The sequence below is a fragment of the Phaenicophaeus curvirostris genome, chromosome 11 (genome assembly GCF_032191515.1).
Source record: "Phaenicophaeus curvirostris isolate KB17595 chromosome 11, BPBGC_Pcur_1.0, whole genome shotgun sequence".
Taxonomy (NCBI): Eukaryota; Metazoa; Chordata; class Aves; order Cuculiformes; family Cuculidae; genus Phaenicophaeus; species Phaenicophaeus curvirostris.
The window spans coordinates 12,755,663-12,782,496 of NC_091402.1; the positions used below are offsets into that span (position 1 = coordinate 12,755,663).

The 26,834-nt window shown below is 41.4% G+C and overlaps 1 protein-coding gene across 1 annotated transcript in view; it reads left to right on the forward strand.

Annotated features, from left to right (window-relative positions):
• Positions 1–26,834, forward strand: part of ITPR1 (inositol 1,4,5-trisphosphate receptor type 1) — a 174,831-nt gene that overhangs the window by 141,313 nt on the left and 6,684 nt on the right. Inside the window, exons 52-59 of the mRNA XM_069866030.1 lie at positions 3,314–3,436; positions 6,968–7,143; positions 8,415–8,579; positions 10,198–10,393; positions 11,448–11,549; positions 13,232–13,371; positions 14,675–14,840; positions 15,592–15,752. Of these exons, the coding sequence (XP_069722131.1) occupies positions 3,314–3,436; positions 6,968–7,143; positions 8,415–8,579; positions 10,198–10,393; positions 11,448–11,549; positions 13,232–13,371; positions 14,675–14,840; positions 15,592–15,752 (1,229 nt within the window). The remainder of the gene's footprint in view (positions 1–3,313; positions 3,437–6,967; positions 7,144–8,414; positions 8,580–10,197; positions 10,394–11,447; positions 11,550–13,231; positions 13,372–14,674; positions 14,841–15,591; positions 15,753–26,834) is intronic.

The following is a 26,834-nucleotide window of genomic DNA, read 5'->3' on the forward strand; positions in this document are numbered from 1 at the left end:
CAATATGGACCAACTGGAGGGGATCCAGAGGAGAGTGGTAAGAAGGATCACAAGTCATCTTTTTTAAGCTCCACCAGGAAGGAACACATTTGTGGAGGCTTAGCTTAAATGAGAAAGCATTTGGTGGCAGGGAAAAATGGAGGGGACCAAGGCTGAAGCAAGCGGTGGTCTCTTCTCCCTCCCTGCACTGGACAGATGAGGCAGTTCCCTTGCATTGCAAGGAGGAGTAAGGCTGGACAATGCAGCAAGGAATTACAGCATCTCCAGGAGTGAAGGAATAATTTGATTTCTTGTTTTGCTAAAGAAGAAACGTTGCACAGGCGGCTAAGCTTCAGTGGGCACTGATAAGTGGTCAGAGTGTACCAACAATGACCCTCTGAAATGCGAGATAAAGCAGTTGTTTCCTGCTCAAGCCACTGTCTACTATCTGATACCACTGTTGTTCCCCATGCCTGAATCAGCTGAATGCTAGGTATTAGTGCAAGAGCACAAACTGGTGCAGAACCACCTCCTAGAGCAAAGGTGGGAGTGGATTTCTGTACATCTGCCTGCTGCTGTCAGCCACCAAAACCCACTTGCAGTGCCAGGCAGTCCATGCAGGCAGGGTCAGCAAAAGTTTTCCCACTGCTGGAGACCTTGCTGATACTCTGTCAGCATTGCGTATTGTAGGGAAAAAAATGATAAAGAACCTCTTGACCTTCATCATTGTGAAAATTATTTTTTATAGAATTGGTCCTCTTGTTGCAACCTCTGACGATTGCATTTCACCCTTCCACTATGCAGCTCCAAGAAGAGCCTGAACTCTTTGCAGTTTGTGTTTAGGATGCATACGCACAGTTAGCAGTAGAGCTGATGATGTGTTGCACATTTGTTAATGGAAACGCAATATTTGAATATGATTCTTGGGATGTATGTGTGTATGTATGTTAATAAATATTTTAACAGAGAAAAGCAATTGTAATAATGTTATTTAAAATTTTATAAGTCTGGTACAGATAAGACTGCCTGGAACTTGGTCAGCTCTACTGAATTGGTTTTCATGCATATGAATACTAAATACAGTGGAGCTATTTCCATTGAACAATGGATTAGTACTTCTGGCAGCATCAAAATCCCTACGAAGTTGCTTCCTAAAATGACTTCTGAGAGCTGTACAAGAAATGTGGGAGTATATAAGATCCTAAACAAATGGGCAACTTTGTCTTGACAGCATCTGTATGTTCTGTTAGATTTTGTTGTTTGAGTTACTTTAGTTGTCTTTGAGGCTACCTCTAGGCAAGCTGTGGAAAGTTGCATAATTAATGAAAGACCACAAATTAATCAAGATCCACCTGCAGAAGTGAAGAATATTTCTTTTTATCTTTAAGAAACGGGAATAATTTAGTCTGTCTTCTAATTCTCTAGTCTTGTATGACCTCTAAGTGATATTCTACATTTATGCAATTGTTTCTCACATCTTAAAAGTACAGGTTTGTGGTTTTGAGACATGGTGGGCTGGCAACACTCTGTGCTGCATTCATGTGATGCCACTTAAAGTTTATTGAAACCTTAGAAAGATTTGTTTCTGGGCTTTTGTTTGTTTGTTTTTTTCTTTTTAAAAAAGTCTTTATCAAGACACATGTATTTCTCCCTTTAGCTTGTGGTGCCAGGCCATAATCTGAGCACTCTAAGTCTCCCCAGTTCTTAAGTAAGAATTCAAATGAGCCTGCCAAAACCAGGCAGAAGTGTAACACAGGGCAGGTAGTCTGTGCCCATCCCCAAAGGAAGCTTTAAAGTAAAACCTGGAACTTGATAATGACCATTTGTATAGTAATTTCATACAAGCGATTTCAACCTGCTTACAAATTCTTCCAGTTAAAATGTAATTGAGAATGGAAGTAATAGAAGTGTATCATATATTCTAAATATTGCTGTGTCGCATTCCATTGAGGCTTCGTGTGTGCCGGGCTAATTAGGTGCAGTGAAGCTTGTATTCTTACAGAGACAGGGTACCTTTTTGTAGTCCTTTCCTTTGCATTCAGCTGTTCAATTCATTTACTTTTTATGTGCGTCTCAATTCAGTATAATGAGGCATTGTACAATTCTTTTAAACCATTTTTTTTTGCTTAGGATGCTAGAAGAGGTGATTTCCTGAAGAGAGGTGGTGGCTACTGTAAAGCTCAGAATTGCTGCATTCATTAATTTACTCTCTAGTCCCAGAGTTTTTCACTTTTTCCCAGAATTTCACTGTGAGCTTCTTTTCCTTTGCTCTCTGATATCTGTACATGCTACCTCTTTCCAACAAGGAAAAACATTAGTTCTTTCCCTTCTTTTTAATATATATATATTTTTGCCACTCTAGATTTCAGGAGTACAGAATTTGCTGCACAGGAAGCCTGCAGGGGGATTTTGCCTTGATGCAGAGGGAATTACTGTAAGGCAGCTCCCTAGCTTCCTTGTAGTCTTCTAGTCTGCAACCACTTCAAAAAATGAATCTTTTTGCTTTCTGTGCCTTTGATTCTAGCTGCAGAGATTATTAAAATTAGGAGTCCTTTTGAAAAGTATTTATATGTAATGATAACTATTTAAAATGTGCAGCTTTTTAACTGTACGCTTAGCCCTGTGCAGATGTGCTTGTCTGCTTTGCCCCAGGGCAGGAGAAAGGCCAGGGAGCTTCGATTCAGATATTTTTGAGTCTATATTGGGCTATTATCAGCTTGAAGTAAAGTTGTCTTACTTGCTTAGCAGCTAGTCCTAAGCATTTCAGCTTTACTGCCATCTCACTACGCTACATTTTGTGTCTCGGTTGCCCACCTTGCACTGTCTTTGCTGCATTTTTTTCAGGCTTACTTCAGCAGAGAAGAAACGTGAAGGTGGGCAGAATCTTGCATAGATGAGCTGCTGGCAGCAGCAGCCGAGTTGGGAGGGATGGGGCTGAATCTCACTGTCAGTAATGTGTACAGATTTTCTTCTTCCTAATTATTCTTTGTGTGACTCTCGAGTACAAAGTATATGGGAAACCTGGAGTCCTTGACCTCTGGCATTTCTGAATTTGTTTTCGTGCTGCTGCTGCTAAATCATGTTTGAAAATACTTTCCTTTTTAACATGAATCCTTTGCCTTAAAACACTATTTAGGAAACTGGAAGTTTAAATATAGGTGAAGAGTAATCAAATAAACTTCACAATCAGCCATGCATATTGTTGCTGTCAATGCTGTGCTTCTGAGCAAACTGAAAATAAACTGTGGTTTTTGGAGATTATTTTTTTATGTAAAACTCTTTTTAAAAAAAAAAAAAATTCTTCCTTAAAATGAATTCTTTTTCTCCTTTGCAGCTCAGCCTTTCCTCTACTGGTGTGCTCGCAACATGTCCTTCTGGAGCAGCATCTCCTTTAACCTGGCTGTCCTTATGAACCTGCTTGTGGCATTTTTCTACCCATTCAAAGGAATTCGAGGAGGTACTGATACTTAGTATACAAAAATATATGAACAAATAAAGTGCGGTGAGCCAAATTCTGTCCCCTGCTTGTCTCTGTGCATCTGTTTACTTCAATGGGGATAATACAACAGAAATGAGCTTTTTCTTAATTGCATTGATTTAAATTCTGCTTTTCCAACTTATGTTTTCTTGAGGCATTTTTAAGGAAAGTGTAGACTCATGCTTTTTCCTAAGGGAAAAAATTATCAAAGGCAGACACCCACCTTTAATTACTTGACTGTTCTACTTTGTTTTAAAGTTCTGTAGTTAAGTATTGAACTAAAAATATGAGAAATGTTAATTTGTTGTTTTCCTTGAGCTTGCTTTTTATCCACGTCATTTTCCTTAAAATTGTTGTGGTTACGTAGCACAGGAGGTCTCCTAATGTTGGGGTTAGGTGTGTCAGGTTATCCTGCATTGGCAGGTGAGGTGTACAGCAGTGGCATGACCTGCCTTGTGCTATTAGAAATCGTTGGTGGATGCCAAAGAGGAGCCCCTCTCCCCTCTGTCACTGTCTGTCCTAGGAGTCCATTACCCCTGCAGGCAGTTAAGAGCAGAGGTTGCCTTAGGGAGCAAGGAGGAGCATGCCAGCCGTGTCTCTTGGCTCAGGAGCAACCAGCCACTCCAAGGTTCCTGGCCATCAGTGGGGAGCAGCTGGGCTTGCTATCACATCTAACATAAATGATGATTTAACATGCCATCCACATGGGACTGCACAGTCACGCTCTAGTAGGTCTCATGGCATTTGCTTTGGATCCAAACTGTGTTTTTATGGCCAGCAATGGTTCTTAGGGCCAATTCATTAAATACTCCCAATGGAGTCCTGTTGAGATTCAGCTGCTCTTCCTTAGATACAGCCTCTCTCAGGAGATGCACCTCAGGACAGATCAAGGGGTAGGGTCATGGAGCAAGAATTGGGAAATCTGGAGAAATGTTCTTGTGAATGCCTCTATCGTGTTTATTGCTTGCAAAGTTGCTGTAAAGGAAATACTGAGGCAGGAGATATTGCCAGAGCAGTGTCAACTGCAGTAAATAAGGACCCCCACAGTAGAACCTGTCTTGGAGGGAGGTGATTCATGTTCAAGCCTTTGCTTCCCTTTCTTTGAGACTCGTTAATGCAATAGGGCCAGTTAGATGCTTATCTTTTTCCTATGGAACTTCCCTCTGTGTCTTTCTTAATTCATTGCTAACTACAGATGCCAGTGACAGTGGAGCTCAAAGATATTGGTAGCCTGAACTTAAGAAAATTATCAGCTGAGTTCTGTGTGTGTGGCAAAAGCTGCTTCACCCTTTTTTGCTGCTCAACGGTTAATTTTAATAGAGGAGAGCTGTAGTTTTGTCCAAGCATTGCTTGTTAACAGCTTATGGCAAGGGGCATGGAAGACTTGTTTTGAGGGGTTCTGCATCCTGATAAAGCCTGTAAGAAGGTTTTAACATGCACCAAGGGCAACTGATTTTTTTTTTTGTCTCTAGTTTCAAAGATCACAAGTTAAAATTTAAAAGTCTGTATTTATGGCTGCTAGGAAAGCTGGTAATTAAACAAGTTCGTTGAGATTACAAGTTTCAAGAATAGGAGGGGGGATCATTTGGCATTTTGAAGATGCTCTACCCTGCATATTTGAAATACTTTATTTATCAGGTAACATAATGATAAATATCTTTATCCACTACTTAAAAGAAATGTAAAATAAACACACTTATATTTTTTTATTTAGCTTTTAAAAAAAGATACTTTTCAAAACAGACCATTTGGATTTGGAGGAAGTTGCCAAAGTCTTGAATTGTTCAGGCATGGTGAGCAGAGCAGCTGATTAGCATCTGACTGTAGCAGAAGCTGTAAAACTTCTGACTTGATGAGCAGAAACAAAACTAGAGTCCTGGAATTTGGTATTGGAATGGTGAGAATTTCAGAGACAGGGAGAGAGCTTCCTACCAGGTCCTCCTGCTTACGTGTTCCTCCTGCCTGCAGTTGTGTAATGTACTCCTTGTGCTCACAGTAGGGCTTTGGCATTAAGCTGGGTGCAGACAGCTGATGGCAAGTGACTGCTGTCTTGATGAACTTTGTTTGCCAAGGGCAAAGACGCCGCTCCCAGTTTGCTCCTGGTCTCTCTCCATTCCTAGGAAGGAGAGACAAGCCTGTGCCCTGAGCCCCACGCTTTCCTGCAAGTGCTCACCTGACCCAGGTCCCATTAAGGTTTTTGTATGTCATAACATTGCACTCCTTATGCTGATGAACAACCTGTGGTGTTGAGTCTTTCCAAGCTGGGTGTTCCAGGCAACAGCTGAAGGATTCATTAACTCTGGTTATTTTGTAGGCCTGCTGAGAACTGCTGAAACTTGTGAAAGCAAATATATTCATGTGCTGTAAATGGCTTTGTAATAGCTGGGATGTTCAGACACCTGTGCAGGTGCTGGCAGGATCCTTCAGGATCTGCCTCTCGCAGCAATTCCCAAGTCGTTCCTAAATGAGCTTCTGCACGGTTTTTCCTCTTTCCCCTCTCTCTGCTGTTTTTCATTCCCACTCAGGTGACTGTTTCAAGCCCTACCTCTTGGTGTTTGTGTGATGGCATTACTCTGTGATCCCAAATTCCCTTCAGACAGCTGAAACATCTGTTCAACTTTATGCTTATTAAGTTTTAATTTCCATTTATCCTCTGCTGTGTTTATTAATCTACAGTGATTTGGAACAAATTAAATGGCTGCTTGTGGTAGTCAGATCAGAGTAGTATTTCCTAAGCCTTCTGAATTTGGGCAGGGGGGAGGAAAAAGCCCTCAATCACTGGACTAAATAAGACACAACAGATCTCTGAGTATGTAGTTGTAGAAGGGCTGCAGAGTACTATGAAATTTGGGGGGGTCTTGCCTTTTTGTCTGATGAGAAACCAGTTGCTTGAAGAAAAAACTTTAATGTCATTTTTAAGATAGAGAGAGCTTTAATATTCTGCATAAACTCTGGGTAAATGGTATTTTTGGCTGAGTATTTTTTTATGGCTCTTTCAGAGAACTGTATTTTTAGCAACACGGGCTTGATGTTATGTAAGCAGACAGTCTCATGGGACAGTCTAAATAGAACCAGGAATAGCAAGAGATGACAAAAAATGGCACGAGGTTTTTGACCAAAAGCGCAATAGACGAATCTACTCTGACACTGGACCTGGAGAAGTATAGTGTCTGTCTGCACCTACTCATTCAGTGCCTTTACAGAATGTATTAGCAAAATGCTTCTCCTTTTCAGCATTCAAGGTGTATAAGCAATGAACACTAACGTGAAGAACTCTACAATACTGGCAGTAGTCATTTACCTAATGCTTTAGTAACAAGTTTGTAACTAAAAGCTACTGAAGGCATAGGGCTCAGATGTTCCTCGTACTGATTTGAAATCAGTGTTTTCTGAATACAGGGCTTGATGATGCTCCACCAAAGATAAGATAAAATGGCATTTATTTGGTAATTTTGGATTTGTTTTCTTTGGTCATACAAGTATTGAAATGGGTTTGGCTTTTCATCCTAGGTACATTGGAGCCCCACTTGTCAGGCTTGCTGTGGACAGCTATGCTGATATCTCTGGCCATTGTTATAGCTCTTCCTAAGCCCCATGGTATTCGAGCCTTAATTGCTTCTACGATATTGCGACTAATATTTTCAGTTGGTTTACAACCGACTTTATTTCTTCTGGGTGCATTCAACGTAAGTATCGAGTGGGCATTTTTGAAGTTCTCTTACATCTTATATAAGGGTTTCTTACCTGCTCAAGATGATGTCAAGCAAAAATAGCTTGGGACATTGTGGTGAAACTGGTGGGAGGAGTAATTCCTTCTTTGTACTGTTCCTAGCAGAAGTTCTTTGCTGTTGTTCATTTAGTACTTGTTCCTCATGCAGGAGACCTCTATGGTTTTGTTCAGTTTTGCCACAGTCTAGAAGCAGCTTCCACCCCATCCAGAAATGCAAAGAAGTCACTGTGACCCTAATGTACTTGGTTATTCTCTCAAACTCGTCTCCCAGTTATCAGCTAAGCTACAGTGTTTTCGAGGTTCTGTAAGATTCACTGAGAAGTGCATTTCCCAAATGTCTTCAGTCTATCTGCCAGCCAAGAGCTGATGCTTAGCAGTTTTGCTACAGTAATGTGAGGACTGAGCCACCAGAGAACTTCATTAATGCTTAAACCGGGATACTTGTGGTCTCTTGTAGCAACTAAGTCAAAAGAGTTTCTCTCTGACTGAGTCAGCAGCTGTGCAAAGATGCGTCTTCTTAAAGTCCTTGTCTTTATTACTAAGTGCCCAGCATTTAAGTGCATAATTTAATAGCTCTCCTTGCTTCAAAATACATCACTGAGTGCCATGTACTGCAGAGGCAGAGCTGTATGGTGAGGGTGGTATTTGTAATTGGTCATTGTAACATTTAGCAGGTTCCAGGTACGTCAAAGGCAGCTTTCCTTCTGGTGTTGATCTCTAGTGCTACAGAGAAGGATGACTGGGTGCATGATTTGAGAATGAATTGCTGAGGGAATCTGGACCATTTGCTTATTAGCAAGCAATGGGGTGTGTTCTGGAAACGTAAGGGTTGCTGTAGGCTAGAGAGTTATTTGACTGCAGTAAGTGCCGTGCTTGGTATAAGGTTGGGTTTTTTTGTAGGAAGGCTTCTCTCTTACACCAGGGGCTTGGTTTTACTTTCTTCTTTAAATCTTAAGTCTTGATGCTCTTTGTCAACAAGCTGGAGACAGGAGTCAGTGCACACATTTTATTAGACATGCGGTTTTAGTTTTAGCTCGCTGTCTCAGATGTGCACAAAACGCAATAGAAAGCAGGTTTTGACTGATGTGTAAAATGCTGTCATGTAACAGTCAAGTCAGCACAGTTGTTGATATCCTCATGGGGCCACGTTATCTCCAGCTTTGAAAAATTGCCTTTTTTTCCTGAAAGCCATGTATTTTAACTAATTTATGGTTCATCTTTCCTTAGGTTTGTAATAAAATCATTTTTCTGATGAGTTTTGTGGGTAACTGTGGAACCTTCACAAGAGGATACAAGGCAATGATCATGGATGTAGAGTTTCTTTATCACCTGCTGTACCTTCTGATTTGTGCTCTGGGGCTCTTTGTACATGAATTCTTTTATAGCTTGCTGGTACGTATTTACTTTGCCCTTAGAATGTTCTTCTGTCTGTGTTTTGTGAAGTCCTATCTCGGGCATGTCTGGATGTGTCTTACACCACTTGCTTTCTGGTTTGCTACTGGGAAACTCTTGTACAGGCCCCAAGAACTGCATGATGATTTTGCTTGGGAGAAGTTGTGGTGGGAGGCTATGGGACTCCTGCCACATCTCTTCCTGATTTGTACAGACAAACAGAGACTTTTTTGTTCTTCTCAAGTATATTATACAAGATGTCTTTAAAGTTAAATTTAGTTAAAATTGCTCATTACAATAAATGTGTGTGCAGTTGCAATGAAAGCTTTTAGCTTTTCTCTCAGTGTTACGCCTCAACTTCGAAGATACAGGTTTTCTAGGTTAGAAGCTAACTTCTAAAGTAATAAAACAGTTTAAACTGTTCTGACTACAAGTAATATCAAAACCTGGTGAAGGTTCAAGCCTTCTTAAGGTCATATAAGCTCTTACATGGGGAGGGGGAAAAAAGTCATTGAAAAATCTCACCATAGAAATATTAACTGAACACTAGGAACTTTTAGAATTACCACACTATGAGTAAGTGGCACACAGTCTTTAAGATTGTTTACTCTATTATTGTCAATAACTATAACATAGGGTCCAACTGCTTTTTGAGCAGTTGATTATCTTTGGAGTGTCTCCTTAGCTGTAGCTAGACTCCAGACCTCATACGACTGACACAGATGCCTGGCATACGTGTTTTTTCTGTTGGGGGTGGAATTAATCTTGCACGGCACAATACTTTTAAGAAAAAACACTGAAGGAGTATATCTAGTGTTGGTGGAGAAAATGTGTCACTTTTAAAGCAAACCTTAAATCCCATTCAGAACACTATTTTTGTCCCTTTGTTTGATGCTTGCTACATCCTCTGGTGACCAAATTGGTTATTGTCTGTATTGATGTAGGTCCAATTTATCAAATACCTGTTTTGTCATTGTCAGCCAGCATAGCCAGCAACCTGCCTGGGCTGTGCTGGTGAACTGTTGCAGACCCAGAGAAGTGGAAAATGAAGGAAACATCTGCAAAGAAATTGAAACAAAAAATTTGGGCCAAAATATTTTGCTTTTACTTATACGCTCAATAAATTAAGACTTCAAGGAAATAACTAATTGCATTTTGAGATTGTGATGGGCAGATGGTACCAAAAAAAGAATACAACATTCCATGTTAGCAACTTTAGTTAAAGTATGCACCACCCATCTAGCACTTAAGCAAGAATATCTGCCCTTAAACTAGATAGGAACTTCTTCCTGTGCTGCCCCTCAGAACTGGAGTCTGTGAAGCGCAGATGAAGAGGACAGTACAGCGGCCTCCGTTCTTCATATTTCAAAGTGCAGGGCAAAAGACTAATACAGTGGTGGTGACGGACCCCATCTTCCTCACTTCCTGCTATAGTTTTCTTTGCTAATAGGTTACATTTCAGATAACTACAAAAATGCCATCCCCCATGTGCTTCAAATGCCCTGTAAAACATCAGATTGGTGTGCATGCTGCCCCATTTTATGCCAACACATAGCATGTCACCCGTGTTATTGGCCGTACGTGTGAGAAACGTTTGCTTTTGTTCACTGTCCTCCAGCTCTTTGATTTGGTGTACCGAGAAGAGACCTTGCTGAACGTCATCAAGAGTGTCACTCGCAATGGGCGTTCCATCATCCTCACTGCTGTTCTTGCTCTCATCTTGGTCTACCTGTTTTCCATAGTGGGTTACCTCTTCTTCAAAGATGATTTTATCCTGGAAGTAGACAAGCTCCCTAATGAAACGTTATTGCCAGGTTGGTACTGGTGACTCGTATTGATGGCTTAGTTGAAGAAAAGTGGTGGGCTTTTATTCCTGAAGGCATGCTGAGTGTCTTCTGCCTTTTGCAAGACATACCAGTTGCCTCACCAGTTTGATAATTTCTTTCTTACAAGGAACAATGTTTAAATAGAAGATAAAATTTAAGACTCAAACTGATGGGGGCAAATGGATAACCCAGTATCTTTACAAAATGCTGCAGTCTGCTGCAGCATGAAGAGAGGTGGGGAGTAGGAACCCCTGGAGATAGTGCTTGGGCTCTTCTCACACTTTTGAGATATCTCACCTCACTGTTTCCTAAAACAGTTGAGGTTATCTAATTCAGCTACACCTACTCCCTCCTCCAGTTTAATTACAAGCAGACTTTAGGTTGGCCATCATGGAGAAGGCTCTGCACTGGGAGAATTCAATTCTGCCTCAGTTTCCCAGATCTTGAATGCTTATATTGTCTTTTAATGTTTAGAGGTGAAGTTTGAGTTTTGTCTTGTTCTTTTTTGTTTCTCTAACCTTTGAGCTATTGAGACAAGTATTATTTGACGTTGCCGCTTTTTTTCTGATTTTACTGCTAACCCTCTAAGGGACCAAAACCTCATTGACCCTATTGTTTTATGTTACTGTGCAGCTGGAGAAATGCCAAAGACATATTACTGTGTGGTAGTAGGTTTGTTTTGATACTTGCAAGACACTGAAAGACAAGTTTTCAAGGCACCTTCAAAATTCTCTGTGCACTAGATCGTAGTAATTTCAGGACAATTTCAGTTGCTCTCTCAATTTTGGAGCTGACGCAAAATAAATGCATAACTTTGGTCTTTGATTCATCGAAGTAAGAATTTTATCTTTGAACTTAAAAACACTGAATGTATAAATTGCAAAGTTCTGTGCTCTTCCAACCTCTAGGGTAATGTACTATTCTAAATCTGCCTAGTAATTTCACACTGAATATGACAGGATACCTTAATATCTGAGAAGTAATCTTGCAAAACGTACAAAACATTAAACTATCCATTTGATTCATCACCTTCTGTTCTTAGATCGCACAGAACCAGGTGAGACAATGACTGGAGAGTTTTTCTATTCAGATGTATGCAAAGCAGGTAGCAGTGAAAACTGTTCTTCAATCATTCCTTCAGACCGTAAGTATCTGCTGTTGAATTCATAACTCACACCCTGAGTTTTCACACTTTTTCTAGTCAAGCACATTAAATTTAAAAAAAAAAATAGTTTCTTAAGAAATACTATGTAATAAATTTGTGAACAAAGCTATTGTGAGGCTGTTTAACTGGAAACAGTATTAGTTTAGGCCAAAAGAATAAGTAATGTTTGTTTTGTGACGTTATTAAGCTAGAGAAACTTTCAACTAAACCATACTTTGATAGAACACTGTCGTACTCTTTAAGTTTCTATATCACTTTGAGAAGGAAGTGATACAGTTTACCTCTTTGCAAAGTTTATTATTTTAAAACATTAGGCCACTAAATGTGATCTCCGAGGATAATGTTCTGTAAAATATGGAGCAGAACATCATTTATCTTCAGCATTATTCTAGCTAGCTAACTAAGGAAATTGGTTTTTAGTATCATGACATGAAAAAATCAATGGATTAAGTAGACAAGGGTAGGTTTGGAGGTAGGGGAATTAGATCGAAAAACTTTGTGAGATATTACTTGTACTGTTATCACCAGCCTCAGACTGGGTATTGAAATATTTCAGTTTTATTTTCTAGACAATATAATTTTCAGAGATGTATGTTGCTGGCTGTGAGAACCTGGCAGAACATCACTGTTTCTCTTACAAGTGCAGCTCTTCATGGTCCAATGTTTCAAAGGTCAATAATGTCCATGAGCCCATGCTCACAAGAGGAGATGGCTCTATTTTGCTCAAGTGTCCTCTTTGATCAACTAAGATTCAATATTGATACAAGAATAGCTGCTTTATTCATCTCTAGGAGGATTGTGCTGCTTTGTCTTTATACACTCTGGCTGTGGAAAGCAAAACTCCAGAGATATTTTTATTTCCTAAATTATCAACCCAATACCAGGGTCTTATGTGTCCCAGCATGTTAATGATGCCCAAATCTTTGGCCATTTCTTTGCCATCTTGGGTTTTGGATATTTCTGGAGTGCACAGGGATTTGGCCCTTTCTAAGGCTGTGGGAAGGTGGGATCCGCTTATGAGCATTTTTATGGTGAAATGAAAGTCATGAGACTTTTAATGAGTACAAGGAGAGAATGTGAGATTAGGTAATTCGCTCTAGCAGTTCTGCAACTGAAACAGTGAAGTTGGAGGCTTCAACCAAATGAAGAAAGGGTCAAAAAAAGTGTTACTTTAGTAAAATGCTGTTTCCACAAGCAGTGGTATTTTAGCCATTTGAAACATAAAAGTCGAAGTTGCCATTTTAAGTGCAGCCCAAAGGCTGTGCAATCTGTTAGGCACCAGGGGAGAGTGTAAGAGGCAACACTTTGTCCTCTGAGCTGTCAAAAAGCTATGATTCTGTATAAACAGGCATCTGCTGATCTGAGCTGTGCATGCTAACAGAAATGGAAAGAGATATTTAACCAAGTCAAAGACAGCAGTTCGAGCACAAAAGAAAACTCTGTTGTAGGGGAGAGGAGAGCAGGATGAAGCTAGAGCAGAGACTCGCTCCGATGGTCGGCTGTGCACAGGAGCTAAAGAGATTTGCAATGCTGGCTGGAAATCCAGCAGTTTTTGCAAAGGGGAGAGAGAGCATAATGAGCAAAGAATGTGGGGAGAATTATTCAAAACTGATAATCTTGTCTTTTAAACATGTCTTTTTTTTTTTTTCCTGTGTTAATAGAAATGATTACTGAAGAAATGGAAGAAGAGAATAAAGAGCATACGTGCGAGACATTACTGATGTGCATTGTTACTGTACTGAGTCATGGGCTCAGGAGTGGGGGTGGAGTAGGTGATGTGCTCAGGAAACCATCCAAAGAGGTAAATTATCCCTGAATGGGGGTGGAAGAGCGATAACCATGTAGGGCTGGGGATCTAGTTCTGCTGGGGAAAGTGTGTGTACGCTCCCTTTAAACAGATGTGGGATACATTGCGACTAGAAGGGATCACACTTTCTCTCTCTGTAATATAGTTAAATCTCTGTAGTATCGGATTAAGCCTGTTCAAACAAGCTTCTGCCCATCCTTGTTTATGGCTTTTTTAGCTTGAGGTCTGTCCAGAATGGGGCCTAAAAACAGAAATGATGTGACCAACAGTTCAGGATCTGAAGAAATAAGATAAGCACAAGCTACTGAAAGAATAACATGAGGCAGCAGAATGAAAATGCAGTGGTAGTGCTAGTGGCATGAGTTTTGCTGGGGAGCATCTGTAGGGAAAAACAAGATGGGTAAAACAGGGAGTGGGTGAGAGGAGGTCAGAGACCAAGATGAGTTGGAGCCAGGACTGTGGGAATGAAGGGTGTCGTTTGCAGGTATCATTGGAAAGCAAGGGCCAGAAAAAGCAGCAGTAATTCTTTGTGTTGCCCAAAGCTGCCCATATAGCTTGTGCTTTATTTGTTTGTACCCATTTGAGTCTCAGGCCATCCTCCCTCTGTTCATTCCCCAAAACAGCATTAGAGGGCAAAGGAGCAATCATGTTCTGAGTGAATCCTTTCCTGTATTGTCTGCAATTTCGAAGTGTTCCCTAATATTTAGCCTTTATTTCCAGCTTACAAAGGTTTAAAAGTTACATAATTCTTGACAGAAGTTGGCCACCCAACTGTCAGGATGATTCTGAAAATGGGGGTTTGGTGTTTTGGGTATTCAGGACTGCAATATAGTTAAAATGGGCACCAAGAAGTCTAACTTCATATCCACATACATGGTTGTTAGTGTAAATTAAATCAATACTATTACATTCCTGTAAAAGACACTGTGGTCAACACTGATACTATATTGATATAAAAGCAAATTAAAACAGGAATACAATCTGCATGGGCCTGCAGGTTTGGAGTGGGGAGAGAACAAATTCAAGTGTGTGTGAGAGAGAAGAGGACAGAAAGCAGAAAGAGCAGTTCTGTAGAGATCGCGTTCTGGTAGCTGACTAATTAGACTTTTCTTTCAGTGATCTTGTGTTTTAGTTTCACTTAATGTTTTGAACTGTAAGTTGTCATTGGAAGACATCAGAAATGGAGACTAAAGGGAGGGGTGGTGGGGCAGCACGTTCTTGCTGAACTGAGAAAAGCATGGTAAGGGTTAGATATGCACATATTTGGGTTGTTAATTATTGAATATGTGTCTTGCAGGAACCTCTCTTTGCTGCTAGAGTGATATATGATCTGTTATTCTTCTTCATGGTCATCATCATTGTCCTTAACCTGATTTTTGGTGTGATCATCGACACTTTTGCTGATTTAAGGAGTGAAAAACAGAAGAAAGAAGAAATTTTAAAAACTACTTGCTTTATTTGTGGTAAGTGTAGAAATACACATATGAATAAGGGCTTATTCTGTCAAAGTCGGAGGTAGCTGCAACCTCACAGGAAATTGGAGTCTTGAATTACTGGTTGTTCCTACCTTGTGTTCCTTAGCTAGCTGATATTCTCAAGTACCGCATGCATAGGAGGTTGGCAGCAGGAAGAGATGGGGACTGTATGCTCAGTATAAAACATTTTTTCCTAGCATCCTTAGTTTGTTTCTCTTGTGCTTCAAAGAATAGTTTTCTGTTGAAATAGAGATTTTTATGAACAGTCGCTTTTTTCTCAGGTGCAGTGTTGAGTAGTGCCTTAAACTTTTTCCCATCAGTAGACTGGGAATTAACCTGCTGAGCCTTTCTAGTGCAGTAAAATGAGATGGTCGTGGAGACGGTGCATGATAAACAGACTGACAGAAGTGACCTTTAGAAGTTTATTGTAAAGCAAGCGTTGCATTTGGTATAGTTTTGCCTGAAAATATATGGGTTATGAAATCAACAAACTGATCGCATTTTTTTTAAGCAAAAGTTTTCTGTTACATATAGTAAGCGTGAGCAGAACTTGTTATGCCTTCTTTTCTCTTCTCACGGCATTGCTGAGTGTTATGTTAGAGAGATTATCCCTGTTATTCAGTGTTCATGTAAGAATGATCGTGACTGTTAAGAAGTGCAGCAGCCTGTAGAAATAAGAACTCATTTTCTTAATACTAGTTTGTAAATACTAAGGGGTTTATATGTGTCACTCTTGTAGGCTTGGAAAGAGATAAGTTTGATAACAAGACAGTCACATTTGAAGAGCACATTAAAGAAGAGCACAACATGTGGCATTATTTGTGCTTTATTGTGTTGGTGAAAGTAAAAGATTCAACAGAATATACAGGGCCAGAAAGTTACGTGGCAGAAATGATCAAGGTGAGTTTGGAGTTTTGCTTTTTTTTCCTCTAAGTTAGAACAATTTACCAGCATATTTGGTAAATACAGGACTCTCTATTTTATTTATTTTGTAAAGAAAAACTTGGTGTAAGACTTTCTCTACCATAATAGGCTTAATCCAATGCTTTTCCTTTTAGAAGCATCTTCTAAAGATAATAAACCTCAAATGTACTTGGCGAGATAATTCAATACAAGACATTGCATTGATGACAACGTGTTGCAACGTGCTGCAAGTGGGCTATGCAGACAGGGGCACTCAGGGGAGCTGCTGCGTGCTGCAGCATTGCAGTCACACGGTGGTTTACACCTGTGTACCTGCAGCTTCTCAGCCTGTGAAACACTCCCCTGTGTATACCAGAGTGGCTGGCAGTAAGCAGTGGCAGATAGGTAGTCCCTGTGGTTTTACATCGGTGAAGGCAAACTATTCTGTCTTGAAAACTAATGTTTAAGGGAGAATATTCTCAAGCTGGTGGAATTGCCTGAAGTATAACAAACAGGTTATAACATGTCCCAGTATAAATATCTTTAAACTGACTTGTAGGATTTGTTGTTATATGATTTTAGCTTATTATTGCAGAAAACTAAAATTAATATCTACTCAATTGCAAGGCCTTTTAATGAGAGAATTAAAAGCCTCATCTCTGCCAAGCTGCTGGTTCAGAGCTCCTGGAAATAGATCCTAAACCCCAATTACTAATTTGTGTCTCTTCTGACTGGTTAGCAAAAGCTGCTTCTAATTTATAACACTACAATTAGTAATTACTTTATTTGCCTTCAGAAGAATACTTTTTTATTAGACTCTAGCTTGTTTTTTTTTTTGCTGCAGAGGTACAACCTGCCTTTAAGTGGGCAATTTGTTATGGCCCGTTCAGTATGTAAATCCCACCAAGATCTCTTAGAGGTTAAACATGTTACTTTGGGGTCACTACAGTGTATGTCCTAGTTCTGGATTTCTGCCTCTGTAATGAGGGCTTAAAGAAATCTTGTGAGCAGTCACCTGATAGAGGATTAGCACAGTGAGATAACTAAGTACATCACTGCTGCTTTCTAGTCTGACTGATTATGTTGCTCCCTTTATTTATCCTGCTGCAGCAAGTATTACCTTTAGGGAAGCATTATGCTCTTTAAAATCTTTCTGCTTATAAAATAAAAATTTTGTGTTGTGTTAAAATAATTTTTTTAAAAAATAGTTTCAGTTAAGAACAATTTATTAACAAATTATTTCAGATTAACAGTTAAAGTTAGATAAGAACCAAAACCCAGTTGCTTAATCTGTTTGCAGTAAATGCAAAAACTGCAGAACTTTTACCAAAATTCCCCTTCAAAGAAGTGTCAGCAAGGGCTAATTATTACATGTTGGATGGGAATACAGATAAATCATGCATAGATTGATCAACTGTCTCATGCAGATGCAATTTTATATAGCTATCTGCTCTAGGTAGAGGTTTGGAGTACTTCTTGTAGTTGTTTTTCTGCATTCTATGAGCCAGTTTTAAATTGAGAAGTAACAGCAGGGTCTCACTGCAATGCCATTGAGAGCGTGGGGTAACCGAAAGAGCTGTGGAATAGGAAGTAAATGTACTTTGCATGTCAGTGGTCTGCCATGACTCGGCACAGGTGTGACTGGAGCAGCAAGGGCTGCAGCTGCCCTGACACCATAGTTCTCAGCAGTATTTTGCAGTTTATGTATTCCTTAAAACTGATCTGGCAAAGCTTTTGCTGAAAATCGAAGCGATTCCTTTCTATTGTCCTTTAACGTCAAACACATTATTTTCTGCCCTAGAAGATCGGAGTGTAAAGCTCAATGCATATATTTCTCTACCAGACACTTTTTAAATATTTCTGTAAGAGTCAGAAATCTTTTTTTTTTTTCTACGTAAGATGTATCTAGGAGTAGTTTGGGGCATGGTCCATCTTCCACTTAGCCTTCTGTCTTCATCCCATGAATCTAGAAGGACAGGGAAAAGGCAAGTCTTAGATATGTCATTGGTTCCAAAGATGGAAATACACCTGTTGAAGGTGGTGGTTTATTTTGTATTTGTACAAAGGGTGAATGGGAGCCTGTGGTTGCTTAATGTCTGCAGCTACCAGACTCTCCTGGGAAGCCCACTTATGTCATAGTTAAATTTAAAAGGGATTTTCTCCCCACATTTGCAAACTGAAGGTGGCACTCTAACATCTTCAATAATGACATAGATGGGGCATGTCTTTTCCATGGACTGTTATGCGGTACCATTGTTCAATTGCAATTTATACCCATTTTTAGTAGTTGGGGGTAGGAAGCATTGTGTGCTCCAAATCACACTGTGATGACAGAATACACCTCAAATATGCTTCACCTTTGCTCAGACTTCCAACAGAATATATTTAGGAAACTCTTGAATTTCTGCATTTTGGCGATAGTAGAAAAAAAAATAAAAATGCCTCTGCTGTTTAGTATTTGTGGGTTGTTCCAGCACCACGAAACATTAAAAAAAAAGTAAAAAACACCCAAAATGAACAAATTTAGGACACTAAAATTATATTCACTATCAGCTTGTGAGTTGCATCCATTGCTGCTTGTACAGAGCTTTAAAGATATTTTAAGCACTATGGTGTCTAAAGAATCCTGGACTGTTTTACTTATGCTGGTTAGTGAATATTCAGAAGCTTTAAGAGCGGTCCTGAATTTTGATGTTTTCTTGTCTAAAAATATTGTGTGTATAAAGACAATTTTGAGGCTCTCCACTGCAGTGGAGATGGCAGAGCTGAATGTTGGCTATAGAATTCATCTTGTAGCCTGCAGGAATCTGACCCAAAAGAAATGGTAGCCTTGAAAGTCAATGATTAACTACAATTCTTTGGTGAATTTTATATTCCTTCATGGATAGAAGCTCATTAAGTTAAAATGTGGCATGCAGAAAGAAGTCAATAAGTTAAACTTGGAAACAGAGTTTTAGAAGTATTTTGAACACCATAAGCCTGACCATACCAATATTTTTTAAAAAGTCATTTGACAAAATCTAGTATACTGATTTGTAACTACATTCCATTATGTTTTTCTGATACAAACATGGGTCTCTTGGTGCTTGCAATCTCAGATTGTTTTTGCTCAAGTTCTTGTGTGTTTGCAGAGGCCCGTGTGTTTGTGTGCTGCTGCATGTGAAGCCAGGCAGTGGGCTTGTAGCTACAAGTCCAGACTTTTGATAGGAGGCCTGGAATTCATCATCAGCTTTTCCCCCTGTAAACAGGGATAACATTCACTTTCATCAGTAAGGTGAGCATGTGCCTGCTGTGATATATGATGTGTAAAACTTGGGATATCTTGAGAATCTTAGCTGGGAATCTCTAGCGTACTGCAAGTGAGAAAATGGGATTGCTGGTTCTGTTTGATGTAGAAGCTGAGCTTGCATACATACCTGAGCTGCTGTGGTGAATCATCCGCTGACCTGAAGTCTTTATGAACACTGGTGAGGTTGATAACCTCACGGATTTCAGGAGATGGCACACAGAAGGTTAGCATGAAGCAGCTCGTCTTCAAAATTAATTCTTGAGCCACCTCCTAATATCTATTTAATAGCACAGACAGCACTGTAGGATGTGAAAAAGTATCTACTAGTAATAGTCTTTAGTTCTTGATGTTTGTAGAGCCCTCCTGATGACCTGACTTCTGTTCCTCTGGCTAAATCACTGCAGATGTGCACTTAAGATAGTGAGGCTTCAGGATGGATCAGTGTCCTTTGAAACGTGTTTATCTGGGAAGTACACTAATGGTGCTGCAGAGAGGGTAGTCCAGTGATTCCTGCATTTCCCAGGAACAAAGGCTTACAGTTCAGCTGCTGTGTGGCTTTGTAGTCACCCGGGGAAGATCAGGTGATGTCTGAATAACACCATGTGTGTAGGAGGTGGGGGGGATCCACTTATTGTGTTGGCCAGACATTGACATCCCCACCCAAATGACTAATGTGAACTCGGTGCAACTCCCTACAGATTAGCTCATTTAAATGTCTTATCTACCCATCCTGTCTTGAGAATTTCTTCTTAAGTTTTCTGCATTTGCCTACAGTTACTGTGGCAGCCTTGCTAGCAGCAGCCCAGCAGTACAGCTGTCACTTGAGTCTTGGCAAAGCTCTGCTACAAACAGCTGTTTGTAGGCATTTATAATATGTAAAAAATTCTTACTCTGAAGCTTGAAACATTGGAAACAACATGCATGCTTTGGTTTCCTTTGCATTCGTAAGCTGTTGTACATGCAGCTGCAATGTGCTGTTGCTTGCATGGACAAATGTTTGCATACGCAACCCTCACATACCCGAGCGTGGGGATTTGCATATACACCTTCACATGAACGTTTGATCAGTGTGGGCAAGAGCCACATGGCTGTGAGTGATTTTTATGCATGCAGATGTGCATATTAAGAAGTAAAGGCTTGTTTAGGTAAGTTTATAGCACAAAGCTTTCTAACTAGCTCTTGCAGTTTCCACCGATTTTTAATCTAGTGCTGCACTAAGCAGGATACATGTCATAAACCTGTATAGGTAGAGGTGTGAGGTATTGCCCAAGCTCACATGTCCAGATCTAGAGTGCTGAGTCCTGAATCTTCAGCTGGATTGTGTTGTCATTTGCAAATGAACCGTTTATAAATAGGAGTGGTGGTGCAGATATCCTTAAAGGAATTTGGATTGGAAATGAAGGCTAAATATTTCCTTTTGTGCCTTAATTAACCTCTTTGTACAAAACTGGAGATTTAAATATACTATTCGGCTATTTTCTTTGTCTTGAGCTGTGTGCTATATCATAATTGGAAAGTATTTCTTATTACTGCTTTAAGTGTCCATTGTAGCCTGTAACTTCTGCCAGGACATAGCCTCCTGGTAAGCAAGTCAAGGTTTGATCAGTGTCAGGCTTTTAAAATTACATTCTTCCAGAACTGCAAGTTATACTCGAAACCTCTTCTAAAAAGTTAAACACCCAGCCTTGATTGTTGCTGTGCTCTGAAACTCAGCAGGACTGTGTGATTCATGACCTGCAAGAGGCTCACGTCATGATGGCTTTGAAGGGTTACTGTGTCCCCAGGCTCTGCCTCAAATAAAATTTGGTTAGAGGTGGTCAAGACTGGATTTGAACTGCAGCACCCATAGGTGGTAGGTGGCAGGCCATGATGCTTCAAACTGAAGCATTTCAAAGGGGGGTTGATGATTCTAGTGTTGATGAAAGACATCTGTGCAGCTGAAACGACTGTAAGAGAGAGAAATTAGGAGCTTAGTTACATTCCTGTGTAATTTGTACTTGGAAATCATGTACTTCGAGGCAAAAGCAAATAGAAGAGATTGGTCATACCAATAGTTACCGACTCAGTTGCAAACACAGAAGAGATCAGCTGTACAAATAACTTGTATTCAGTTGCTCGGTTATAGATGAGGAAATTGGGGTTTCAGGGCTGTTGGTTGCAGTGATACTGGGTGCAAGCTGGGAGAGGAGGACGATGACTGAGGAGGTCAAGATCTGAACTGGAGCCGATAGTGCTTAATTTGGTGCTATCTTCCCAACAAGCTGCTTCTTGAGATGCCTTAGCAGAGGTAGCCAATGTAATTACAGGGTTAAACAATAAATAATAGCAGAGGCGTAGAAGAGCCGAGAGGTGTATTTGGCAGAAGGCCCTTGGCTGTTGGAAACACTGTGTCATAAGCAGGGTCAGAGCTTTGCATTTAGGTAGCCAAGCAACTTGTTCCACCCTTGAAATTGGCATTAAGGTGCAAACCAGAAGCTGCATGGGGAGAAATGGTTGGTCAACCTCATCTTCCCCACACAGAGTTAGTAAGCTCTTCCCTCCAGAGCTGTGCAATCTGGTGTGCCCTGCAGCATGCTGCAGAAAAAAACCCTCCTCTTGTTGGTGTTAACCCTACGTGGCAGAGTATTTGGTTTTCCCTGATAAACTGTCTGGGCAGGCATCCGTTCTGGGAATATTGGGTTAGCATCCTCACGAATGAGTCGAGCGTTTCACATTAGCTAAACACGTGGCATGAGAAGGGCCTGGGTGAGTGAAAACAGAAAGGCTTCAGTTCAATTCTGTGTAAAAGTTTGTTTGCACAATGTGTTGGGATTCGTGTGGATGCCAAAGCAGCTTGCAAGATGGGAGCAGTGTCCTTGTGGCTGGGGCACCACCACTGTGCGACTGGGAAGGACGGGGAAGGTTTCCAACTGGAAACCATCGAGGTTGACGTGCTGGGGAAAATAAACCGCTCAGTCTGAAATGCTGGCCAGGATGAAAAAGCCCCGTGGGGCTGCGCATGCAGAAGAGCTGGCCCGGGGCTGGGATGAGGCGGCCATCCCCTGAGTCATCGTTACTGCCTCCTCCAGCCTGGCGGTGCTGGAGAAGGAACCTGTGACCCCGAGCCGGAGGGTGCTCCAAGGGCCACCCGGGCCATGCCGGATGCATTGTGCAAGAGTAGGTGGGTGACTGCAGCCATCGCTACCAGCAGCTATTTGCTCAGCCTTTGCATGCTTAATTGTTTGGTCCTGCCCTGCTGATCGTGGTGTAATGTGTCCTACTTAAAATGTAGATCCAAACAGCCAGAAGTAGGTTGCTGCGGAGAGGAGGCATAGTCCTTGCTGGAGGAGATGGAAGTGGCCCTCGGGGATTCCCACCAGGGCTGTCTGCCTCAGTCTCAACAAGCTGGGTGATGTTTGATAGGGTAACTTCATCGCTGGCAAACAACGCTTGGCTCAAGTGAGTCACCCACAGCAGAACTGTCGCTGTGATGTGTGGGGGGGATCATTTAATGTCATCTTCCAACGTAGAGCGTGGTTGTCTTCCATCCTTGGACAATGGTGTCTGTCTTCCAGGTTCCCAACTCTGCACCAGTTCCAAAGTCTTTTCAGTATTTAATCTATGAAAATAATGAAAAAGAAGATCTTTATATCATTAGCCTTAAATCATCAGTGTCTTGCTTAAAGACATGGCAGATGTGAGGGTTTGAAAATACTCTTGGTGTGGAGGGGGGACACTATCAAGTGCTGCTCTTCATGAAGAGGGAAGAAATGCAGCTTCGTGTGGAAGAAGTGATGGTGAGCCCTTTGCTGAAGAGAGAACCTGACGTGGGGCTTTTTCCAAGAAGCGCAAGAAAGAATCAAGAGGAATTTCATCTTGCTGCAAGCAAACAAAAAAATTAATTTAAAAGCACTTCACAAAGCTGTTTATTAGCTGTATGGGTATGATTTTTCACAACACATGACAGAAACTGAAATTCGCTGCTATCAGCTTCCCTTACTAAATGACGGCTGCTAGGCAGCCTTCTGATGGCAGGCTTCAGGCATTTATTTTGATGAGCATTGAATTAGCCCTTCAGCACTCCATAAACATTGGGCACAATGATAGAGGAATAAATGGAGACCAAGAAGTGGAACGGTAGCTTCCTCAGGGTGGCCAGTGGTGCGGTGGTGCCGGAGGTGAGGACAAGCCCTGGTCCGTGCTGTTAGCGGCTGCCTCCTGCCCTGGGAGCAGAGCTAATGCATCTCTTGGCACAGCTCACGCTGAGGTTGCCTCAGAAACCCTTCTTAGAATAAACTCTTCGGCAGAAGCAGGGAGAAGCCAGCGCTTCTCAGAATGAATTGCATGTGCATCATGCGGCACCACTTCCTCTTTTTCAAATTTCCAATCGTGGATGGTCAGCATCGCCCCCGTGTCTGAGATTTAATGATATTTGCTTTACAAGAGGGACTTTTCCAACTTTACCTAGAAAAGAGCTAACCTGAAACCCAACGCTTGTGGTTAGCCAGCTTCCGTCAGTGGCTTTAGTCAGTTTGTCTGCTGAAGCAGAGGAAGCTGCGACTGTGACGGGAAGAGGGAGCTGGCTGCACACCAGGATCCTGGTGCCTCAGCTTGCAGAGGACCACAGCAGACAGTGCATAACTGCATTGGTATGCGAGGTGCCAGCAACAGGGAGGGCACACAGCAGGACAACAGACAGCAGGGAGAGGGATCAAGGGGCAGCCTTTCCCTTCATGGCTCCCTTAGTGCCTCTAAAAAATTACCAAACACCCAGCGAAGGATGTAAAGGCACCTCGGTGTTCAGTTAAAGTTCAGCAGAAACTAGATCATCAAGATATAAATCTTTTATTCAACCCTGAATAGAAGCGCTCTGCAGAGGGAGCGCTGCTGGCAGGCGCAGGGCCAGGAGCCGGGCTGGCTGCCGCACGCTGGCCCAGCGGGCTTGTCAGCAAGTGACCTTTCTGCATTCCTGTTTATTTCCGTTTTCACTGTCTCTGCTTGAGGCATCATTATTAATTTATTTAAAAGAAAACACCCCTACGTCCCGCCCCAGCATGGCCAGGGACGGACGTTTGGGCCAAAGTCTGCGTTTCAGCAGGCTGGTCACATCCAGCTCTTGAGCCTCTTTCTGTGATGCTGGCGGAGATTGTCGGAACAGGCTGAAGGTCTCCACATGAAGCCAGACAGAAGGGATTCAGGATTGTGTGTGTGGAGAGGAGGAGGAAGAGGTGTGCCTCTCCAGAGAGGTCCCAGAAGCCACAATGGGTCAGTGAGTTTACTGGTGCCGGTGTTACCTGCATTGATGCAGTTTTGCCTGCACGTCTGTCCCCACGATTCCTCATCTCAGGGTGTCTTCCCAGGATGTTTGGGTGGTCATCCTCATATTTCTTACTGGGTGGAAACTGGGCACTTCCAGGTGAGCTTTGGGTTTGATTAGTGCCAACAAGCTATGTGATACTGGAGTGTGAGTTTGGTCCAGTCCCGTGACACAGGCAATGTGATGCACACATCTTTCCTTAAGCCTGTCTCTGCACAGAAAATTTCCAAGTGCTCCTGTTAACTCTTTCACAGATGGATCAGGACTTAGCCATAGTATTGCCAGTTGAAAAGGGGGTCCTATTCTCCCGGCTCAGGAGTCTGTGGTCTCCTTTCCGTTAGTCTTCTCCTTTCTCAGCTTGACGAGTTCAACTGGGCTGGTTTTGGTTTTAATCTTTCACCATTGCCATGAGAACTAGAGAGGCACTTTGTTGGGTTTTTTTGAGTGAAAACCAAGATTTCCCATACTCAAGTGACTTCAAGTTGGGGCTTTCAGAAAACCAGTGAGTATGAAAATTCCATTGATCCTGCATAAGCTGACAGTGACATAGTGCTCGCTGGTTTGATTTTACCATCTGAGGCTGCCTGTCACCTTTCCTGCTTGTAACGATCAAGCTGCAACCTCTGCAGCAGCTACAGCAATTGCTTATATTGCAGAGTAATGTTAGAAGAGGTTTAGTGTATTTGTAAGTAAAATGTTGCAGATATGCAAAGGCTGATGTTTTCCAGGTCCTGCTCCTCTCATCCTCTTCCTTTGTCACAAGGATGGGGCCTGGGAATGCTCTGGGCATGAGCATGGAAAACTCATCTCTTTGGGAGCAAATAGAATAACAAGATTTCTACAGCAAATAAGGAGTGGGCAGGAGCTTCAGGGCTTGGCTCTTGCAGAGGACATGGACCTGCGGGTTCAGTCAAACCTGCAAATATTGAACTGCCTTTTAGTCTAACTTGCCTTGTCCTTGGAAACCTCTCACCTGGAGAAGAGCAGGGAAGGGAACAGCAGTTGTTTTGGTTTGTTTTCTTGGAGTGGGAAATACTTTGAGGGGAAGGTGTTGGACTGGAACAGTAGTGAGAACTCTGTCCTTTCTTCCCTAACAAGTGTTTTAAGAACACAGTGAAATGTTGCCTGCTACTACTATTAAATCTTAATTGTGGTACTATTATTTCCTAAGTCCTAAATATTTTGGCACTTGTCTTGATAAAGGCATATTTTTTGTACATATATTTTTAATTTTATTAGCAGAAACCATCTGCCCTGTAAACAGAGATCAGGAGGGAAAAAAGCCTTCCTGGCAGTTTTGCATCATGTGGGAATCCTGTGGTGCACTGCATGGGAAAGGGCCTGCTTTCTGCCTTTTAATCTCAGCAATAGTAAACTCCAGGCACATCAGAAGCAACTAATTTAAGATGATGAATCTTGGCATCACATCTGAATTGCAGAAAGGATGTGACTGTAAATCTCTGTAGAGGTGCACAGCCCTGATTTTAAGCAGGATGGATGCTCTTGGGAACAAATGAGCCTGGAGGAGGAGCGGGTTCGAGTTAGAGATTTTGGCAGGCAATGGCAAAAAGCCAAAGACTTCAGAGTGCCATAAAAATAAGCCATAAGTTTGAGAGAGAGCCTAGTGGAGAGCCTGGGCCATGAGATGGGGCAAACTTTGGTCATCATTAATCAGAGATGTTGATTGATTTTTGGATTGGGATACTAGTAAGAGTCAGGCTATTACTGTTTCATTTGGCTTGTTTAAAATATTACTAGTTGTTGCAGTGTCACCTGTGAGAGTGTGCACATCCTTACGTCAACCAGCATTAGTTTGACTTCCATTTTAGAGAGTGTCTCCAGCATGGGAGGAGATCCTGACCACATAGGAAAACAATCTGGTGTGGAAATTTAAGGTGTCAAGATGCTCTATGTACCCTCCTACTCTTCTGTGGCTTTCTGTTTCATTCCTACTTTTATTTTTAAATGTCACTGGTATGTATGTGAGTGTATGTGTTAGCCTCTGTGTATGTATTAATAAAACAAGGCACATGTCCACTCAAGTTCTTGACTGTAAATTAAACATGGAATATTAGATAATTTGTTTGCCTGAATGAAAACTTAATTATAAGCAATTCATTGTAACATAATTTGTCCCATATTTTAGCTGGAACCAAGCAGTCAGAATATGACTTTTTTCTTTTCATTCAAAAGGTAATCTATCAACTATGAAAGTATTTCCAGGTAGAACATGGTTTCTTTCATTAGAAAGCCCAGCCAAACTTTGCTTGACTAAAATGGCAAACCAGCTTTATCAGCAGAAGGTCTCCAACAAACGCAGATTGAAAAACTAGAAGGTGGCTTGTCCAGACATGAAATCCGGGCTGCTTTTTGTCCAGTGTTTGTGTATTGCACTTAAGTGTATCTGAAAAAAACGTGGCTGGGGAGACTGAGTTGCTGGAAAGGAAGAGCCAACAATAAGCAGCCTCAATTTGCAGTCGTTGCATCTGAGATG